We start from the raw sequence: 19,018 nt of genomic DNA on the forward strand, positions 1-19,018 counted from the left end.
GCTGGAAATAAGGGCCTGAAAAAGCCTTAGAAAACTAGAGGATCTCTTTAATCCCTGGAATCCACATATAGCTCAGAGGCAAACACCACAAACAGCAACTGTAAAAAACGTGAGAATGTCCAGTCAATGGAGTTTGTTCCTCTTGGAAGTGTGACAGCCTTTTCCTCCAGGATGATGCTGAATCCACAGTCTGGTCTTGGTAGGGCTGGATTCTCTGCTCTCTCTGTTTAAGGAAGAAATATTTGTCAGTGACAATAATGACTGCATGCTGGGCTTTTCTCACCATGCTGCTATGATGGTCCAGGAGGGACCAGCCAGTGCCAGAGGTGACTGCTGGTCACAGGCACCCAGGAGCAGGTGGCTGTTGTTAGGGCACACATTTTATTACACTGGATCTTGAAAATATGGCAGTGTTGAAAGAAGAATAAAATGTAACTGTGGTCCAAAAGAATGGTTTTTAACCCAGCTACCTGGAGCAGCAAAACAACACAAGGCTGTGGACAAGCTGCTCTTACCTCTGTTCTTCAGCCACTGTGACCGTTTCTAAAAGCACAATTTAAAACTTACTAAGCCAGAAAGTCTTGGCCACATCTTGTGTTTGTGTGCACAACTTTCTCAAAATAGCAGTGTTAATACCAGAATTATGTCTGCATGAGTTAGAAACCCAGCCATGCTCCTGACAATGATTTCCAGACATTTAAAAAGCTTAAAAGAAAGCAAGGTCCTGGAAGCAATCACAGCAGCAAAGGAACACTGTGCTTAATGAGTCTCAAGACAATGTAGAAGCAGATTGAGAGTCTAAACATAGAGTCAGCTATTCCTGCTGCTGCTCCTAGTGTGTGTTACCTGAAGTAGCTGAATTATCATTCCCTGCCCCAGAGGAGCATAAACAACACTACCAGGATCTGGAAACAGCCACCAGCCCCGTGCAGACATTGAGAGATATTCTGCCAGCCAGCAGACAGCAGCAGCATCAGCTCTGAGCCTCAACACCATGGCCTGGGAAGATGAGGAGCAGGGAGCTCTCAGTGGACATTCAGGACTTACCCCACAGGTTACTTGCGAAGCTTCTTTATGAAGCTGACCTCGTCCCGGTTCCTGATGCCATACCTGAACACAGAGTTAGCCTGTTAAATGCCAGCTTCCCAGGAAAAACCACCTGTGAAACCCCACAGCTTCATCTTTCCCAGGGACAGAGGGACTCCTTCCATCCCATGCTCTGCTCTACTAGAGGACACATTAAAATTCTCACTTGTGTATCTGGGATGTGCTGCCAGCACTGAAGGAGCTGCTCATCTACCTTTAACAATCCCTTAAATGCAACATCTGTCACCCAGGCTCACTCTTCCAAGGACGGCTTTGATTTGGGCTGTCTTGCTGAATTTTTAGTACTTAGACCACTTTTTCTTGCTGGTCTGCAATAGGCTGGCAGACCCAGCACTGCAGGAAAGTGCTTCATCCCACCTCACCTCAAGAATGGGCAAGGAAACATGGGAGTCACCTCTCAGTGTTGCTACCAGACAGTCTGAGAGGTGGCTGAGCAGCCTCAAAGATCAACACATGTCCTTGGGTTTCCTCTTGGCTTGGCATTCTTCATAAAATCACAGAATGTTATGGGGTTGGAATGGACCTTACAGATCATCCAGTCCCAACACCCCTGCCATGGACAGGACACCTCTCACTAGGCCAGGTTCCTCAAAGCCTTATCTAACCTGGCTTTGGCCACTGCCAGGGCTGGGGCATCCACAACCTCCCTGGGCAACTTGTCCAGTTCCTGTTCCCTGCTCTTTCCTATCCTACATCAGTATTGGTGTGGAACTGAGTAACTGTAACCATTCCGCAGGAGTTTGGCTGGGATGGACCAGGGTTCTGTGGGGTGCTCTGAACTGGCTGAACCCAGTACAGGATGGTGCTGGCTGAGGATGAGGAACCCCCGAAGGCCAGCCCGTCCTGCAGAGAGCCTCTGAGTCTGCCTGTCCCACTTCTGTGGGCAGTGCTGTCCCTCCTCCCAGCCGATGTCCAGCACAGGACCCCGATCCAGGGCACAACCTCGCAGCTCAGCCCTGCCCCTGGGGATGCTGCGTGGGCTCCTCTCAGCCCCCCAGCGCTGACTCGGTTACTCACTCCCTTAGCTTCTTCCTGTCATCCGCCAGCTTCTCTCCATTGAAGGTGAGGTGGTACGTCCTCCATATGTACTTCCTGCGGGAAAAACACTCAGGGGCAGCCGCGGGAGCGGGGCCGGGCTGGGATGCGCTCCCTTGCCGCCCGCCCGGCCCCGCTCACCAGCTGAGGTGCTGGACACCGCCCTGCCGGGCCTGTCTCAGCTGGATGTGCCGCCGCAGCGCCTTCTTCAGCTCCAGCACCGAGGCGTTCTGCACCACCACCACGGCTGCGGGCGGGGGAGAGCCGGGTCAGGCCCGCCGCGCCCCGGCCCCCGCCCGGCCCGGCCCGGCCCGCCCGGCCCCGCACGCACGCACGGTCTCTCCGTCCGCCTTGCACACCCGCACCGTCATGGCCTGCCCGTACTCCAGGGCCACCTGCGAGCCGATCTCCTCCGCCGTCACCTGCGGGCGAGCGACACGGCCGTGAGCGCAGCCCTGCCGCCCCGGCCCGGCCCGGCCCCGCGCCCCGGGCCCACCTGCGGGGGGAGGTCGCAGAGCAGCGGGTCCTGCACCAGCCGCGCCAGCGCCGCCTGGAACAGCTCCAGCACCTCGGCGTGCGCCAGCTCCTCCGCCGGCTCCTCCGCCGGCTCCTCCGCCGCCATCGCCGGAAGGGGCGGGCGGCGCGGCGGAACCGGCGATGCTGCTCTTCTGTCCGGCCTGCGGGAACGTGCTGGTGGCCGAGGAGGGGCCGCGCTGCCACCGCTTCGCCTGCACCACCTGTCCCTACGTGCGCAACGTCACGCGGAAGGTACCGGGGCGCGGGGGCCGCGGGGCCGGCCCGGGGCGGGGGGCCCGGGGCCGTGTGCCCGGGGCGGGGGGCCCGGGGCCGTGTGCCCGGGGCCCGCTGAGCCGCCCCCGCTGCCGGGCCCGCAGGTGACGAGCAGGAAGTACCCGCGGCTGAAGGAGGTGGACGATGTGCTGGGCGGCGCCGCGGCCTGGGAGAACGTGGACTCCACGGCAGGTAGGGCCGGGCCGCGGGGCCGCGCGGGGCTCGCCGGGCCCTGCCGGCCCCTCACGGCGCTTTCCCGCAGAGCCGTGCCCCAAGTGCGAGCACCCCCGCGCCTACTTCATGCAGATCCAGACGCGCTCGGCCGACGAGCCCATGACCACCTTCTACAAGTGCTGCAACCCGCAGTGCGGGCACCGCTGGCGGGACTGAGGGGAGCGGGGATCGCAATTTTTGCTGCTCTTGCAATAAACGCGGCACTACGGGCAAGCAGGCGGCTCTGCGTGGTTGCTTTGGGCCTGGCAGGGAGGGGAAGCAGGCTCAGGCTCCAGCAGGGTGCTGTGCCCCCGGGGGCCCGTCATGCACACGGGGCAGGGGTGATAAGGTAGTGCCCTGCACACCGAAACACCCGTGCTGAAAATACAGACAGGCCTGAAGGTAACCGAGCTGAAGCACGGTGAGGAAACCCCAGCCCTGAGCACAGCACAGAAGGCAAAGCAGAGGTGAAGTGTTACCACTGTGGCCTTACACAGAACCAAAAATTAAAAAAGGGGCTTTGCTGTGACCTGTGAAAACCCCGTCAGTTAAAGCAGAACTACAAACTACACACTGCAACTAGTTACTGATAAAAGGACAATGTGCTTCCGGTAGGATCACAGGTAGTTTTCACATCAAGCTTTATTCTTAGTTTACATACATTCAGAAGTAAAAATAATAAATAATAAAAACATGATGGAGCGCAAATTGTAACATTTAATCTCCATGAACACTCCCTCCCACAGGCTAAGCCAATTTCCTATGACCCCTTCTATCCAGGGATAATCTGCACCCATTTATTCCAATTCATGTCGCAGGGGAACACTCGCCCCAGCCTGAGAGTACAGTCTATTGTAGGCTCGTAGTAGATGGTTGGGCTTTCACTCAGTTTTGGATTCTGGAGTTGTTCATCCACAACTGGCTGAGAAAAAAGTGACACTGGGGATGGCTTTTTCATGTAGAATCGTCTGATGCAACCAAGAGTTTCCAGACCCTGCAAAAAAAAATCACATACTTTAATATGCTATGAATGCTACTCTAGCTACAGTCTTAGAAATGTTGGACAATTTATACCAGAAGTGGCTTCACTTGAGCCCCTGAAGAGCCCATGGTTACAACACAAAGGTAAAAAGAATAAACACCTTAATAAAAGCATGCAAGCTGTGGCTATAGCTGGATCTATCTAGTTAGTTTCAAGCACAGTGATTGATACATGGTTACTGACACAGAAGGTGCTCAGCAACAGATGTCAACATTTAGGACCGGTTACAAAAAATCTAAGGCTGCTCTAGATGTCAGTCCCAGACTTCTGTGCCAGTCCTTGTTAATGGTTAATAGGTGTATGACAAGCTCTGTCTGTGGTTTCCAAATTCTTAGTGAATTTAACAGTGCAGAAGTTAGATTGAAGTTCCCCATTCTGTAAAATGTAGAGGTAATTAATTGCTTGATTTTGTGGGTTTGAATTCACATTGCCCAGGAATCCATTCTGGAACATCCAGAACAGGATATGCACGGCTGGCAACGCTCCCAGCTGGCACTGTCACCTCAGGGCACAAGCCCTGGAAAATGGATTTCCAATTAGCAGGGAAGTCATGCTTTTGGGAAGGCCTGCAGGATTACTGCTCTGCTTCAGATTCTGAATATTTATAGGAAAAAAAATAGAAATCAAAGCTCCATTTTCAAAGTGGTGGCAACTGAACGTCAAGATGTGGAAACAAAATTATGAAAAACTCAAAATTTTCTTGCCATCTTTTGACAATTAAGGTTTTGTAGGCAGGTCAGAAGGTCTGATTTACACATTGTCTAGCACAGACACATGTCAGTTTGATTCTCATGGCAGATTACCCATCTAGAAGATATATAAGAAAAAAAATTAAGAATACTTGGATTATCTGTGGTATATGTATTATCTGTATCCCCCAGACTGGGGACTGGAACCAGAGGATCTTGAGGGGGCTGAGCAGCTCCAAAGATCAACACCTGTCCTTGGGTTTCCTCTTTGCTAGGCATTCTTCATAAAGTCATAGAGTGTTACGGGGTTGGAATGGACCTTACAGACCTTGGGTTCCTCTTTGCTGGGGATTCTTCATAGGATCATAGAATATTACAGGGTTGGAATGGACCTTACAGACCTTGGGTTCCTCTTTGCTGGGGATTCTTCATAGGATCATAGAATGTTACAGGGTTGGAATGGACCTTACAGACCTTGGGTTTCCTCTTTGCTGGGCACTCTTCATAGGATCATAAATGTTACGGGGTTGGAATGGACCTTATAGACTTTCCAGTCCCAACACCCCTTTCAACCCAAACTATTCCATGATCCTGTGATTACCACTGCATCCAACAGTCAGTTTCATGCACTCTTGAGCAACTCCCTGGACTCCACCTCGCTGTGGATCCATTTCAGAAGCAGGCTGGGAGTGTGAAGTCACGGGTAGCCCAGGCTTCCGTCCCTCCCTGCGAGCAGCAGCTCGCTCTGGCTGTGGCTCCCTGACCCCCCGGGAGCACTGGGGTGCTCTCCCCACGCCCTGGGCCGGCAGTGCTGCTGCTGGCTGTACCTGCAGGATCTCCAGCACGGCCACGGGCTGCAGCACGCCGCTGTAGTGCTGCAGCAGCCCCGCCTGCGGCACGCCCGGCTTGCTCATCACGTGGTAGAGCACGGCCTCCATCATCCCCTTGCACACCGGCTGGTTCAGCTTCCCATCCACGATCCTCCAGGGTCTCCCGATGAAGGACACGCTCTCACAGGCCCTGCCACAGACAGGGAAAACAGCTCTCAGGAGTTCTTTGGGATGGGTTTCTCATCGTTGTAATTTCTGCCTAACAGAGGTTCTCACTGCATCAGTTTTAACACAAGTGTAAATCCTGTGGCTGCTCTGAGCAAGGGCTGGTGATGCTCTACCAAATCTGTGTTTTTCACCCCTTTTAGCACCATTACAAACCCAGCAGCTGCTGTGGGTCTCAATGAGCAGGAAAGCTTTGTTTGGTATAAGCTCCAATATCCTCCAAAAGTTATGAAAGACCCACACCATGCAGCAACAGTGCTCTGATGGGAAGCAAATCCCTAATTTTTAGCACTGGTGGTGTCCAAAAGACAGTCCCTGCATGGAAATTCACACATTCAATTTCCAGACAGTCCCTGCATGGAAATTCACATATACTGCTCATACTGCAGTACCTGGGCACCTGGAAGCTGGCACTGGGCTTATTTGTGCAGTAAAGTCAGTTTTGGTCCTCTTGATATTTGGAGCTCATTGGATTTTGGGTAAAAATATCTATCAGAGACATTTTTTCAGTATGCACAGGAGCACAAGGAACATTAACAGGAACAATGGAGTGGGGTTTCTCCATCACTGCTCATCAGAGCATAAAACTGAGGTTTCCAAACCACTGCTCCCAGTACTCTTTTGGCAGTGTTTGGTATTCTGCAGACATCTCTGCTACTCACCGGTCCCTGGCTGCCTGGGAGACATCTGTCATGGAGCTTCCTGGAAAGAAAAGGACACATATTTTCTAATTAACTCAAATTCCTTATCTAATGGAAGGAGAGTTAAAGGTGGCCAAGCTGTGAGGTGCAAGAGCTTGCTAGGAAACCACAGCAGCAAACTACTCCACGTGCTGCTCTCAGTTTTGGGGAGCTCTGAGCTGCCCCTCTGCCCTGCCTGCAGCACACTCTTCCCACACCTCCTACAACCACATCTCTTTACTCAACCCCACCTTCTGTGGTTCCTTTCCCCACTCCCAGCAGGTTTTATTCCTGGAAGTCTGAGGCTATGGCTGAACCATGGTGATTGTATGGGCTGAGGGAACTGAGGTGCACAGAGAGCTGTGCAGGGTCTCAGCCTGGAGCTCTCCAGGGGTCTGGGTAACCTAAAGCTCCTGGAAATCAGGGGGATGTAGGGCAGAGCTCCAAGGAGCTGGAGATGTGAATGCAAACTCAGGATTCCAGCAGGGCTCACTTTCAAAGCAAAGCCTGTCTCTGCACCTCCCATTACATTATGTCATGGGTTTTAATTAGACAATTACTTAATGAGGTATTCCTACCACACCCAGAAGGTAACAGCTTTGGCTTAAGCACATGTAAACATTCACTGGCCAGTGAGGACTCTGTGTTTGATAACTGAACTCCTGTTTTTTCCCTCCTCTGCTTCAAACAAGTCAAGGATGTTAAATCCAGGGAAGTTAAATTAAACTACTGAAGTAGTTTAATTTAAGAACTGCTGAGGTCTCTGCTGTTTAGACAGCCCTGAGTGCATTTCCTGCAGGAAGGCTCCAGTTAAACAATCCCAAGCTGTGGGATGTTAGGGATCACCCTCTGGACCTGGGTTCTGGCAGGGCTTGGCAAGGTACCACAGGAGCAGTGAGCTTGTGGTTCAGTCTGAGATTAGGGCTCATAAAAACCAAACCAAAATGAAATCCCTCACAAACTACTAAATGTAAAGCTTGGCAAGAACTACCAGCTATTAGAAAACTGGCAGTAAAAAGGACAGGAAAATGAAGTCCAATTGGGTTACAAATGAGGCTGTTCAATCTCACTGGCATGTGCTGCTTCCTGGTGAATGGTTTAATGAGTTTAGGACTTTCAGCCGTGGACATTCCAGCTAAATGCACACCAGCAGTGCTGTGTTTTCTAGGCTTACAGATGCCTGACCTTTGAACTGAAGCCAGAGATGAGAAACTTTGGATCCAAATTATTCTGGAAAAATTTAAGACATGGAAACAAGTTTCTAAGGAAAGCATACTTCTGGACTAGTCATTCCAGCAAAAGGCATAGGAAGGATTATGGGATGTATTTGAAAACTCTGAGACCTTCCAGATGAATTAGTGTTATGCCAATTTATCTGTGAGAGAAGACAAATGCTCTGGTACAGCTGCATAAAGAATCTAGGATTTGCTTATAAAGTGGAGCTACTGGTTTGGGATCAAGTGCTGATGAGCTGGTTTGTATTTCAGGGATGCAGAGGGCTCTCCATACCTTTAGAGACTCCTGGGTTCTCCTGGATGCAGGAAAGATCATCATCCTGCTCACTGGCTGATTGTTCAGGGATAGGGATCTGCTTGCTGTGCTCAGTGCTGAGCTCATCGTTCTCTACTTCGGGTTCTTTGTCCTCAGAATGAGATTTGTCTTGTTCCTTGTAAGTGTCCACATCCCCAGCCTCTGGAGCAGGCTCTGGGAGTTCAGCTGGGGGCTCCAGGGAGCCTCCTCCTGGAGCTTCTTCACCCCCAGTAACATTTTCCTTCCTTGGGGCAGGCTCAGAAACAGCTGCATCCAAGTTCCCGCCATCTGCAGGTGCCAGAGCAGGCAGTGCACCCTGGCAGAGGTGACTGTCACCCTGAAGGACATCAGTCTTACATCTCTTCCTCGGGGGCTCATCATCACTGGCACACTGTGTGTCTTTCCCCAGCTGCTGCTCCTCTCCCAGGCACTGCTGTCCCTCCCCTGGCTCCGAGGGCAGCTGTGGCACATCTGGGAGAGCAGGCTCTGCCCCTGGCTGCTCAGCATCCTCTGCTTTGTTCTGCAGGCACACGGAGCGCAGCAGCCAGGGCTTGGCAAACACTACTGCCACCAGCCTGACAGTGTGGCCTCCTACCTCTAAAACCTGCTGCATTTCAATGAGGTCCTGTAAAAACCAAACAAAAAACCCCACAACAAATTATCTCAGGAGCTTTCACTGAAAAATGTCACTTTAACCCAGTGTCATGCAATTGCCATGATTTAACTGGCAGCAAGGGAGGAGCAAAGTTTAGTAGAATATTCAATTTTGCCTCCAGCTGCACTGAAGTTGAAAAGATGTTTTATCCCTAAAGCTTCCTGAAATTACAGCATGAGATGTTTGTCTTCAGCTTAAAGTTAAAAATATAACTGGGAACAAGTACTTTGCTTCCAAAGGTTGATGTTAGCACCTCTAGGTTTCTGAAAGAGTTATTTCTATCTTTGATTAAGAGCTGCTTTGATTTTTGGCCTTCCTAACTTTGAGGCAAGATTGCTGTCAGGTGTGGTGTGTTTCTCCTGCCTACCACAAATAACTCTGTTCAATTTATAGCTGCTTCCAACAGCCTGGAAGCTCATCCTTGTTCAAGGGGAATACTAAGCATGCAAACATTAATGTATGGAAAGCAGCTGGCTGTAAACCCACCTGGATGTACTGCTCCAAGCTCCTGCTGCGTTCAGCTTCCACCTGTTCATAGCTGCAGAAACGTTTGCTCAGCTCAGCTTTGCAAATCCCAAAGTGGGAAGTGGCCTCTATGGCCTTCCTGATCTCCAGAGCAGCCTCCACATCCCCGGGGCTGTACCCATAGCGCTCCGTACACTCGTGGAGAAACTTATCCACATCATAGTTCTCTTCCTGGATTTTTATCAGCCTGGTGAAAATTTCAGGGAGGCAGGAGATGCCCACAGCCATGTGATCCAGCAGGGAAGGAACTGCAAAGCAAATAAACCACGGGAGTTTAAGCTGTGAAGCAGCAGTTACTGTGCAACATGCTACAGGAAGACAAACAGATTAGAGGTGCTCTAAACCAATTAAAAACAGAGCTCAGCTTTCCCTCTTCATTGCTGCAGTTCCCTTTTTCATTCTGCCTTGCATACCTGTCTGAAAAGACCTGTAAAGAGGAGCAAACTGGTTTACAAGGGCTCGCCCAGCAAAAAGAATTATGTCTGGAAGGCAGTGAGCACCTAGTGGTGTTCTCTCTAACACTGGGTCAGCTCAGCTCTGAGTTAATGAGGGAATTCTCTCCTTTTTTCTTGAAGAAGGTCAAGTAAAAATTCTAGGGCAAGGAGATGCTGTAGAGGACACTTTTAATCAAAAATCCACAGCAGAAGGCTGTTGGCCAGATCTGGACTGAACTACCACTTGACAATGCTTCAGACAATTAGTTCAACAAAACATCTCTGTGTTCAGTGACAGGGCCAGCACTGCCCCAGAGTGACCCCCCTGTACAGGCTATCCACAGCTGAAGCCATGGAACCCCTATCCCAGTCCTGGCTGATGAGGGGGCAGCTCTGGCACTGCTCTTCCTGCTCCCTTCCCTTTTACCTGCAGGCTGCTCCACATTTGCCTCTGGAACTTTCGGAGCCAGGAAAAATGGGCTCAGCTGTAATGAGCAGTCAGCTCAGCACAGCTGGAGGGCACGAGGGGCAGCAGAGACAGGAGAAAGAATTTCTGTTTTACCTGTCACAACAGCCATGGAAATGGGCAGGGGCAGCACTAGATGACTTCAGCTGCAGAGCTCAAGGCTCTGGATACATTTGCATTACAGCTGAAAACAAGATGCTCTTCTAGAAGGGGCAGTGATGATGAACTGCAGACAGTCAAGCTCTAAATATTATAAAAATGTTTAAATAACTGGTGTAAGAGGCCAGACACTGGACACCACTACTTCAGGCACTTGCATGAGACAAGTTAAATGAGAATTTCCATTCAAGGAGCTCTGAAAGATTTTCTTTTTACAGAAGAGAAAGCCTGGCTGTTACATCATATGGTATTAAAGTTGTTGAAGGGACTGAAAAACCTCCTGGAGAGGGTTAACAGAGCAGAGGAAAGATTGCACTAACACTTTAACACAACATCAAATAGAGGCAAGGCCTTGTTACCAACAAAAGCCTAAGTCAGCCATCTGTTTTAAGTCAGGAGAGAAAGCCTTACAGACTTGATGTGTAATGCAAACAGAATGTTCCTGCCAGGGGCTTTGTTTAAATCAATTCCTCAGCAGGTGAGCTCACCATCTCTCCTGCTCCAAGCCACTTGTGTGCACTTTAGGCCAAGCAGAACTAACCTGGAGAGCTGAGCCTTCCTGGGATGGGGGTGCATCTGAGCCTGACCTTCACCTGGCAGGAGTTGACCACGATGCTGTCGCTGGGGCTCAGGTTGCGCGTGCTGACGATGCCAGGGCAGTAGTAGCCTCTCATCAGTAAATAATTGGTGTGGGAGGCCTGGCGAGGCTTCACCTCGATCCTGCGTTTGCCCCCAGAGCTCTCATCCAAGTCATCATCCTCATCATCCTCGTCCTCCAGGCCTTCTTTTCCCAAGCTGCAGCAAACACAGAGGTTGGATTTGTTTGTTGGGTTTTTCCCCAGAGAAGGAAGTGATTGGTGATGCTGAGCAGAGCAAGGACACGGCGCTCTGTGCCCACACCAGGCTGATGCAGAGCACTGAGAACAAGAACTACACAAAGGAAATACACTAAAGGTCCCTGGGAAAGGAAACTCTCTCCTTTTTTTCAAAATGTGTTGAAATGAACCCAAAATATCTCAGCTTTCAGTGCTGAAGCTCTTTGATTCAGCAGATGCTTCATCTTGAGGGAACATCTGTTAGACAGTGAGAGCACAAAGGGTGCTGCAGGATGGGGCAGACTGTTTATTTTTCAGGGTGAAAAGGAGGAGAGAGTTACAGATTTCAGTTACCTTAAAAAATAGTAATTAAAAAACCACCCCAAACCAAGCTGCAGACATCCTCCAAGTAAAGAAAAGAATAGCAGTAGCAGCCAGGGTGGATTTCCCAGAGAAAAACTTAGTCAAACCAATACTTTTTATTCTAGGACATGACAAGAACCACTATGGATAAAAGTGAAGGCTCTGAACAACCTGATCTAACTCTGAAGTTGCCTCTGTTTCAAACAGATTATGCCAGGAACAATGAAAGGTTCCTTCCAACCTTTTCTAACATGAATTAGACTTTAAGTACCTTCTTTTAAAATATATTTAAAATTGAAAGGGAACACATCACTTAAGAAAAAAACGGTGAGTGCACTACTCAAGATGCCCCTAACTCAGCAATGGGACCAGGCCAGGGCTCAGTGCATCTTTGTTAATGACCTGGCTGATAAAACAGCTCATTCAGCTTGCACAGGATCACCCAGCTAAGGACACTGGAAGTATATGAGAAGCTGGGATTTGCATTCAGAACATCTCCAGCACACCGGAGAGCCAGCCTGGAAAAGAGCAGGGAGCAATTCCCTATGACAAACACATGTTATTTGTATTACAGCGCTCTGCATGTGCATCTGTCCCTCCACTGAGAGGGAACAATTCAACAGATGAAGGAAAAGAAGCTTCTTAGGTGAGTCACAGTGCATGGATCACTGCACAGGGGGGGTTTGGCTGCTTTTTGTTGGCAAGGCCATGGCCCTTCAGAATCTTGGGATGCATTAGCAGGTGTTTCACCTGTATGACAGGAGGGAATTGGCACAGAGCTGCCAGCAGGAGCATGGCTTTTGTTTCTTGACATCATAATTCAGTGCAGAAGAAAATAATGAGAAAGACAGAGAACTGGTCAACATGAATCAAGTGAAGGAACTGAAGCTGCTCATTTTAAAGAACAGCATGTTATGGGAGAGGGACCACAATAACAATCCTCAAGTAGGTATTAAGCTGCCCTAAAGAGAAAGAGAACAAAGTATTTTCCATGTGTACTCACAATAGGAAGCAGTAGGTCAAATTACTACGAGATTTGAGTTGCACTTTTAAGAAAGGAAATAATGGCTTTTAGGAAAAGGGCTCACAGGCTCCCACTGCCTGGGGACAGTTTCAGTTCATGCTATTACTGCAGGCCTGCAGGAAAATGAGATCCAAGAGGAGACAGTGCAGAGAAGCACTGCTGTGGTGAGAGGTTCCACTGATAAAGCTGAAACCTCGTTACCAGCCCTCTCATCTGTCACATGCCAAGGCACAATGCTGATGAAATGCTCCTGTAGCACCCAGTGCTCTCTTTTCCATGTCAGCTCTGATGGCACTGAAGTGTCAAGCAATTGAAATGTCACATGTGAAGGCAAATGCAGCCCAGGGCTATAATGACAGGCACTGACTTAAGTGCCATTAAGTCTTCAGAGCACCTCCTCAGAAATAAAAATCAAAACAATAGCACAGTAAAAATGCCATAGTGCAGTTCAGAAAATGCTAATTCCTGTCCAGTTTCATCCAAGTTATTCCCAAACCGTATTCTCTAATAGAAATAACATCACTTACCTTTTGATCACTTCATTTTCCACCATGGAGCTGTCCACCACAATGATCTGCTCTGGGATTCTCACATTCACAGCCACCAGTCCCAGGGAGAACAGGGAGAGCATGGCCACACACTGGCCACCAGGGCCATCCATGGGAAATGCCACCATGCCTTCTGATGATTCATTTTCTTCATCTTTAAATGAAAAATTGTGTGGCTGGTCTGATTTTTCAGCATCCTTGAGCTTCTCCAGGAACTGGAAGGACTCTGTACAAATGGTACTGGGGAAGCGCCACGTAAAAACTCTGCACAAAACCACAAAGAAGCACAAATCCCTCAAAATCTGCTCTGAGTTTTACAATTATGGTGGCACAAAGGAACCAAACAGTTGAAGTTTCATTCTAGAACTGGTGACCAAGCACACTCCACACCTGCTCTTACAGTCCTTTTATTATTTCCAGCACATTAGGTGTTTATGCACTGTGTAAAGGTCAGGTAGCATACAGCAAATAAAGAGCAAAGCTATAATCTTCTGCTTCACAGGAATGCTGAAGAAATCTTCCCACACGTCTACAACTGTGCTGCTGCATCCCCCCCCTCTCCATGTGTCTCTGAGGTCCTGCCCAGCACCCTTGGCTCTATTCCTTCACTGCCCTCCCCATGTAAGGACTGACTGATGTGATGTCAGCTTCATCTTCACCTTCCTCTGCACCCTCAGCTGAAGGTTCCTTGCTCTGGACACTTCTCCTGTGCTGTCACCTGTAAGATCTTAAATGAGAGATGTGGGAGTCCAGGCAGCTCTCCAAAATGCAGTTTATTGTATCCAAAATGCAGTTTATTGTATCCAAGAGGTTACAGCAGTCCAGGGTCATGGGTGACAGAGCTGTGCCCACAGCTGTCAGCCCCAGCTGCAGGTAGGCCTGGAGACCCTTTGGTTTAGGTTACAATGCATTGTTTACTTTTCTTTTGGTTACACTGCATTATAGACTTTTCTTTGCTGAGCATCTTCATACAGTAGAACCAATCTATACCTTACTTTTATCTATAGCCTATCATAACTACTATAATTACCATACTCATGTTACTATTCTCCAATCACTAAAAGTTAGTACATTACAGTTTAAGCTAGAAGTTGTTTTTCAGTTTTCTTGCAGTGGAAAATTCTACTTGCAGCATTTGCTGCCTTGTTTGCCTGTGCTCCCTTTCTGCTTGGTAAAAACATCTTCTTGTTTGGGGTGGGTTTATCCTTTGCTCTAAGCCATAAAAACCCCTTCTAACTAACACACCCTTTACCTCCTTGGTTATCCAGTAAAACTGGCTCAGCAATTCTTTTTTTCCATATCAAAACTTGCTTTCATTTCTACTCCTGTCATGGACATATTTTATGAAAAATCCTTTTGACAGGATTTTTTCTCCTGAGAAGCTGAGAAGCCTCAGAGGAAAAGAAAAACAATAATTATCTGCTGCTGTGGAATGCAACAGGTGCATCTGGGATTGGTCCATGTGAGTTGTTTCTACCTGATGACCAATCTCAGGTCCAGCTGTGCTGGGACTCTGGCCAGTCACAAGATTTTATTATCATTCCATTCTTTTCCTAGCTAGCCTTCTGATGAAATCCCTTCTTCTATTCTTTTAGTATAGTTTTAGTTTATCATTTTCTTATAATATATATCAGAAAATAATAAATCAGCCTTCTGAAACATGGAGTCAAGATTCTCATCTCTTCCCTTGTCCTGGGACCCTGTGAACACCACCACAATACTTCTTCAGATTCTACATTCAAAGATCTTTCTGCTGAGCATACGTATCTGTGAAACTTATCAGACTTTCATTCTTCCCAACAGTCACCTCCATGCCATGCTTGGCTAGATCTTTTCCTTTGCTCCAAGCCCAGCAGTGTAGGGGGATAGAATATAAGAAAATAAAGATAGTGTAGAAAGTAATCTTAACCCTAAGGAGCTGCAGCTGGGCCAATTATCAAAGATTAGGGGCAGGCTTGACTTTAACAGGCCACAGCTGTAAGCAATGAGAAGAAGATGCTATAAAAGAGTGGGGTGGGTGGATGAGAAGGGAACTGGAGTCAGTGGCTGCTGTGTGAAGAGGAAAGAGTCAGTGCTGTGAGGAGCTGCCCACGAGAAACACCAAGAAGGTCTGGAACTTTTGTGATAAGGAGACAGCAGCATGGAACCCCTGCAGGAGGATGACACCCACCTGTAGTAGCTCTGGGACAGCTGGTAGGACATGGGCACGAAGGGCAGCGCGCGGCTCTTCTTGGGCCCCAGCGTGTGGTTGACCCTGCGGCGGTTGACCAGGCTCCTCCTCTGGCACTCCAGGAAAGCCTTCACCAGGATGTCATCCCTGTACTCCTGGTACAGCCTGAATGTCTGCAACACACCAGGGACAGCTCTGTGCCCCCTGCTCCAGCCACACACACCCAGGGGCTGGGAGGACATGAGCCAGGATGAAAATCATCCATCAAAATTCACTTTACTGCTCCGTTCCTGCTATGGCCTTCCAGGCCTGCCATGGTACATGCCAGTTAAATTAACCAAATACTACAGAACACTTGATACTCAAAATGGGATTGGGCTCCCACTGGAATTATAGATGTGCAAAATGCTCCTCTGCCACACCTTTTGGTAAATTCTTCCCCTCATTTCAGCAGGACACTTGGTTCTGAGAGCTTGGTTCCACTCTTGCTTATGAGCTGTTAAACTCCCTTTGAATCTTAACCTTACTTAAACACTTGACTGATTGATAATCTCTTCCTGTAGTTCCCAATACTGAAGGAGAGGTCCCCAACACCAGTGCCAGCTGGGTATTAGGATTGCTTTTGTGATATTTTCTCCAGAACACTCCAGATGCTCACACTAAAGCATGGTACAGATTGACCCACTGGAAGTGATGTGGACCTTATTTCATGTGGTTTTAGGGGATTGCTTCAATCTCACATCTTGCAATCTCATCCTCAGAGAGAAAACAACAAACTGAAAATCTTCCTACAATATGTAATTTCCTAAAAGCAGAATACTCCCCACAGAATGGATACAAATTCAAGTTTCTGGGTTTCTTTTTTCCTATTTGAGAAAGGAATGTGCAAAGGGAGGGAGGAGAAACTGTAGGACTGTATGACCACATGTGGATGTGGCACTTGGGGCCATGGTTTAGTGGCCTTGGCAGTGCGGGGCTGATGGCTGGACTTGATGATCTTACAGCTCTTTTCCAACCTAAACAATTCCATGATTCCATGAGCAGCTACCAGACACTGTACCTGAAATGACTGGCAAGATTCCATCTGGTGATCTGAGAGTGCCAGTGTACTCTGAATCAGATTCTGCAGCACCAGAAAATGAATATCATAAATACTGAAAGAAAAAAAAAAAAGAGAAAAATATTTATTCCTGGTGATTTTTGAAGATGAGGTACCCATTAAACCAGCACAAAAATCTACAATCTCCATCACCTGCTTCTGAAATAGAAGCACAGAGGCACAAGATCTACAGCTGAGGATCATTCATGTAAAGGAATCTGTTACATTTTCCCTCACCTTCCACCCCCAATTTTTTGATTAGTCCAGATAATGTGACACAAAGTTCTCCCTGATAACATCTCCTCCTGTTGAGATACAACACCCACATAGAAAATGTACAGTTGTCCCAGTGATAAAATAATTTTGAGATCTTTGTTATAATTTTATCTGCCAAATCTATGTCAGAGATCTCTACAGTCTTGCCAAAGCATTTTTTTGTTAATAAATTTATACACTGTAACAAATAGATGGAAACACTGAATTAGGACACTCTTTATATGACTTCCACAGAAGGGAGGGGCTGATCCTAATGAGGAAAATGGTGCTACTGCTCTCACCTGCTCAGATTATCCTCTTTTGTGCCTTGATTTGTGTCTTCTCCAATTGCCAGCACTCGAAATCTAGTGAAGGGAAGGGAAAGAGAACACTGGAACCAGATTTTGCATCAGCCATGAAGCCCAGAGGCTGATGAGCACAACTGCTACTGAGGCAAGTGCTGGGCCAGCCCAGGGGACTGTGTGCTCCAGCAGCCCTCAGCACAAGGTCAGACAGGGAAAGAACTGTCCAGATCCATCTCCACTCAAATATCTGTAGACAAGGAGATAAAAAAATGGACAGGACACAGTTCTAGCACTGAAAGGATTTGTCATTTTATTGAGGTTTTGGACTTCCAGTTATGGCCAGCAGCACTTTAGCTGTAATGCACAGCTCTTCCCCAAAATAAGAAAAATTCCTAAGTGCTAAATTTGTTATCATAAAATGGTCTGACACACAATTTTTCCACACTGCTTTTCAAGTGTTCATCATCATGAAAAAGCTTAATGACCTGGAGCTGGAGAATGCTGCACAAGGCTGAGTGCTCTTCCTTATCAATACTTTTAGCAGCACTGAAATGATTCAGCTGAGCAACCAGCTACAAATTGTGATAGAAAATGGGGCCAGTTAATCTGAAAAATGCTAGATTGCTACTGCAATGAAAGTTACACTTGAATAGCAACATCTCTAACACTAAGGTTGAGGACTTGACAATTGAGGAAAATCTGCTGTAGTGAATTTCTGGTTTAAAAGTCTTATTATTATAAGAATGGTTTGAAATCAGCAAAATTGTGCAAATGACTGAAAATTACTTATATGTATTTAGGAAGTGTGGATATGAAAGAAACACTGCTGATTGTATTTAGCAAAACTTCTTTTCTTGCTAAGGGTACAGGGTGTAAATCATGCCCAGAGAGGAGGAGACCTGCTCTGAATTGCTGTCCCCTGCCTCACCCCATGTGCAGAGCCAAAAGCACCAGGATTTAAATACCTGGCAAAGAGTTCCTCCAGAGTGTCAGGAATCTCCAGTTTGGGGTTCCCCAGGGTTGAACTGAATTTCTCTTTCAGTCTCCCCACAAACTCTTTAAACTCATTTGCACAAACCTTTGGAAAGAGGAGACAGAAATGTCATCAACATCAATTTCTTAGAGTGGAAAAACTCCTCTACTTTTAAAGTGTGCATGAAAATTCTTGTAGCAATAGCTGAATTCTGAAGTCAGAAGCAGTCCAACAGCCAAGGCAAGGCAGGGAAAAGCTGCTGCAGTTTGTGTTTGCTGATTCAGTGAACAGTTGCAGGTTCCATCTGTAATCAGCTCACAGCTACAGCCAAGCACCATGAACATATGTTCTAAGACAATTGCCTGAATTAACAGCAAGATCTCTTGCTAGAGCTACGTTTAAGCTTCTGCTCAAGCCCTGCAGGCTTTTCCATGTTCTCCATGAAGTGTTTGCACAATTATAGCTTGGAGAACACCTGTTACATGAGAGGAATCATCTCTGGAAACAAGTTTCTATTTGCTTCCAAAGACAGACTTTGGGGATGGGGACACATATTTATTTTAGTGATGTCTCATTAATGAACAACTGCTCTTCCTTTAAGCAACATGAGTCTAACAACAGAACTGATGGGCTTTTCTGACAATGGTATGAACTGTCATTCCTAAATAAAAATGATCTTGCTATGACACTGTCCCAGTTCTGAGAAAATTCTGAAAATCAAAATGGAATTGCTTGCACTGGAAGTGTAAACAACTTTTCAATTTGGAATTATGGTTAATTTAAATGGAAAAAAAGAAATAAAATCTTTTAGCTGCTCAAATCAGGTCTGATAAAATTTGCTTGAGTTCTTGCACTCATTCACAGAAACTAAGGTGACAGTTCAACACACAACCAGAATAAAAATTAGAAATTACAGAACAAAAATGCTTACTAGCTCAGGTAACAATGTGGCTGAAAGGATAAAAAAAGGAATCAGGAGATGGAGATGTTTAGTCATGGATGTTTATAAACAAGCACATTGAAAACCACAATGATTGTTGCACAAGGGGTGTTTATGTGCCTTTGGAAAGCTGCCCTGTCTCCACTT

The 19,018-nt window shown here is 47.5% G+C and overlaps 3 protein-coding genes across 3 annotated transcripts in view; 1 reads left to right on the forward strand and 2 right to left on the reverse strand.

Moving 5' to 3' along the window:
* Positions 1-26: 26 nt before the first annotated feature.
* On the reverse strand, positions 27-2,869 carry SNRNP25 (small nuclear ribonucleoprotein U11/U12 subunit 25). Its single transcript, XM_066561114.1, has 6 exons — positions 2,639-2,869; positions 2,474-2,564; positions 2,284-2,389; positions 2,125-2,199; positions 1,048-1,110; positions 27-223 (listed from the first exon to the last, which is right to left on the reverse strand). Exons 1-5 carry the CDS (start codon positions 2,762-2,764, stop codon positions 1,056-1,058), a joined length of 453 nt encoding a protein of 150 aa, XP_066417211.1. The 5' UTR covers positions 2,765-2,869; the 3' UTR covers positions 27-223; positions 1,048-1,055.
* POLR3K (RNA polymerase III subunit K) lies at positions 2,640-3,378 on the forward strand. Its single transcript, XM_066561116.1, has 3 exons — positions 2,640-2,910; positions 3,036-3,123; positions 3,194-3,378. The coding sequence occupies exons 1-3, from the start codon at positions 2,800-2,802 to the stop codon at positions 3,319-3,321; spliced, it is 327 nt and encodes a 108-aa protein (XP_066417213.1). The 5' UTR covers positions 2,640-2,799; the 3' UTR covers positions 3,322-3,378.
* Positions 3,379-3,768: 390 nt separating this feature from the next.
* GTF3C1 (general transcription factor IIIC subunit 1) overlaps positions 3,769-19,018 on the reverse strand; it is a 41,259-nt gene continuing 26,009 nt past the window's right edge. Inside the window, exons 27-37 of the mRNA XM_066561111.1 lie at positions 17,924-18,036; positions 16,956-17,018; positions 16,360-16,453; positions 15,300-15,472; positions 13,109-13,393; positions 10,921-11,174; positions 9,282-9,568; positions 8,120-8,765; positions 6,593-6,632; positions 5,703-5,895; positions 3,769-4,138 (exon numbers count right to left, since the gene is read on the reverse strand). Of these exons, the coding sequence (XP_066417208.1) occupies positions 3,917-4,138; positions 5,703-5,895; positions 6,593-6,632; positions 8,120-8,765; positions 9,282-9,568; positions 10,921-11,174; positions 13,109-13,393; positions 15,300-15,472; positions 16,360-16,453; positions 16,956-17,018; positions 17,924-18,036 (2,370 nt within the window). The 3' untranslated portion in view covers positions 3,769-3,916. The remainder of the gene's footprint in view (positions 4,139-5,702; positions 5,896-6,592; positions 6,633-8,119; positions 8,766-9,281; positions 9,569-10,920; positions 11,175-13,108; positions 13,394-15,299; positions 15,473-16,359; positions 16,454-16,955; positions 17,019-17,923; positions 18,037-19,018) is intronic.

The sequence above is a fragment of the Molothrus aeneus genome, chromosome 16 (genome assembly GCF_037042795.1).
Source record: "Molothrus aeneus isolate 106 chromosome 16, BPBGC_Maene_1.0, whole genome shotgun sequence".
NCBI classification, from domain to species: Eukaryota; Metazoa; Chordata; class Aves; order Passeriformes; family Icteridae; genus Molothrus; species Molothrus aeneus.

Coding starts and splice junctions, on each gene's coding strand:
- SNRNP25 (XM_066561114.1), bottom strand. CDS start 2,764: ATGGCGGCGGAGGAGCCGGCGGAGGAGCCGGCGGAGGAGCTGGCGCAC. Junction 2,390..2,473: donor GGCGGACGGAGAGACCGTGC/GTGCGTGCGGGG, acceptor CCCCGCCCGCAG/CCGTGGTGGTGGTGCAGAAC. Junction 1,111..2,124: donor GACAGGAAGAAGCTAAGGGA/GTGAGTAACCGA, acceptor CTCTGTGTTCAG/GTATGGCATCAGGAACCGGG.
- POLR3K (XM_066561116.1), top strand. CDS start 2,800: ATGCTGCTCTTCTGTCCGGCCTGCGGGAACGTGCTGGTGGCCGAGGAG. Junction 2,911..3,035: donor TGCGCAACGTCACGCGGAAG/GTACCGGGGCGC, acceptor CCGGGCCCGCAG/GTGACGAGCAGGAAGTACCC. Junction 3,124..3,193: donor GAACGTGGACTCCACGGCAG/GTAGGGCCGGGC, acceptor GCTTTCCCGCAG/AGCCGTGCCCCAAGTGCGAG.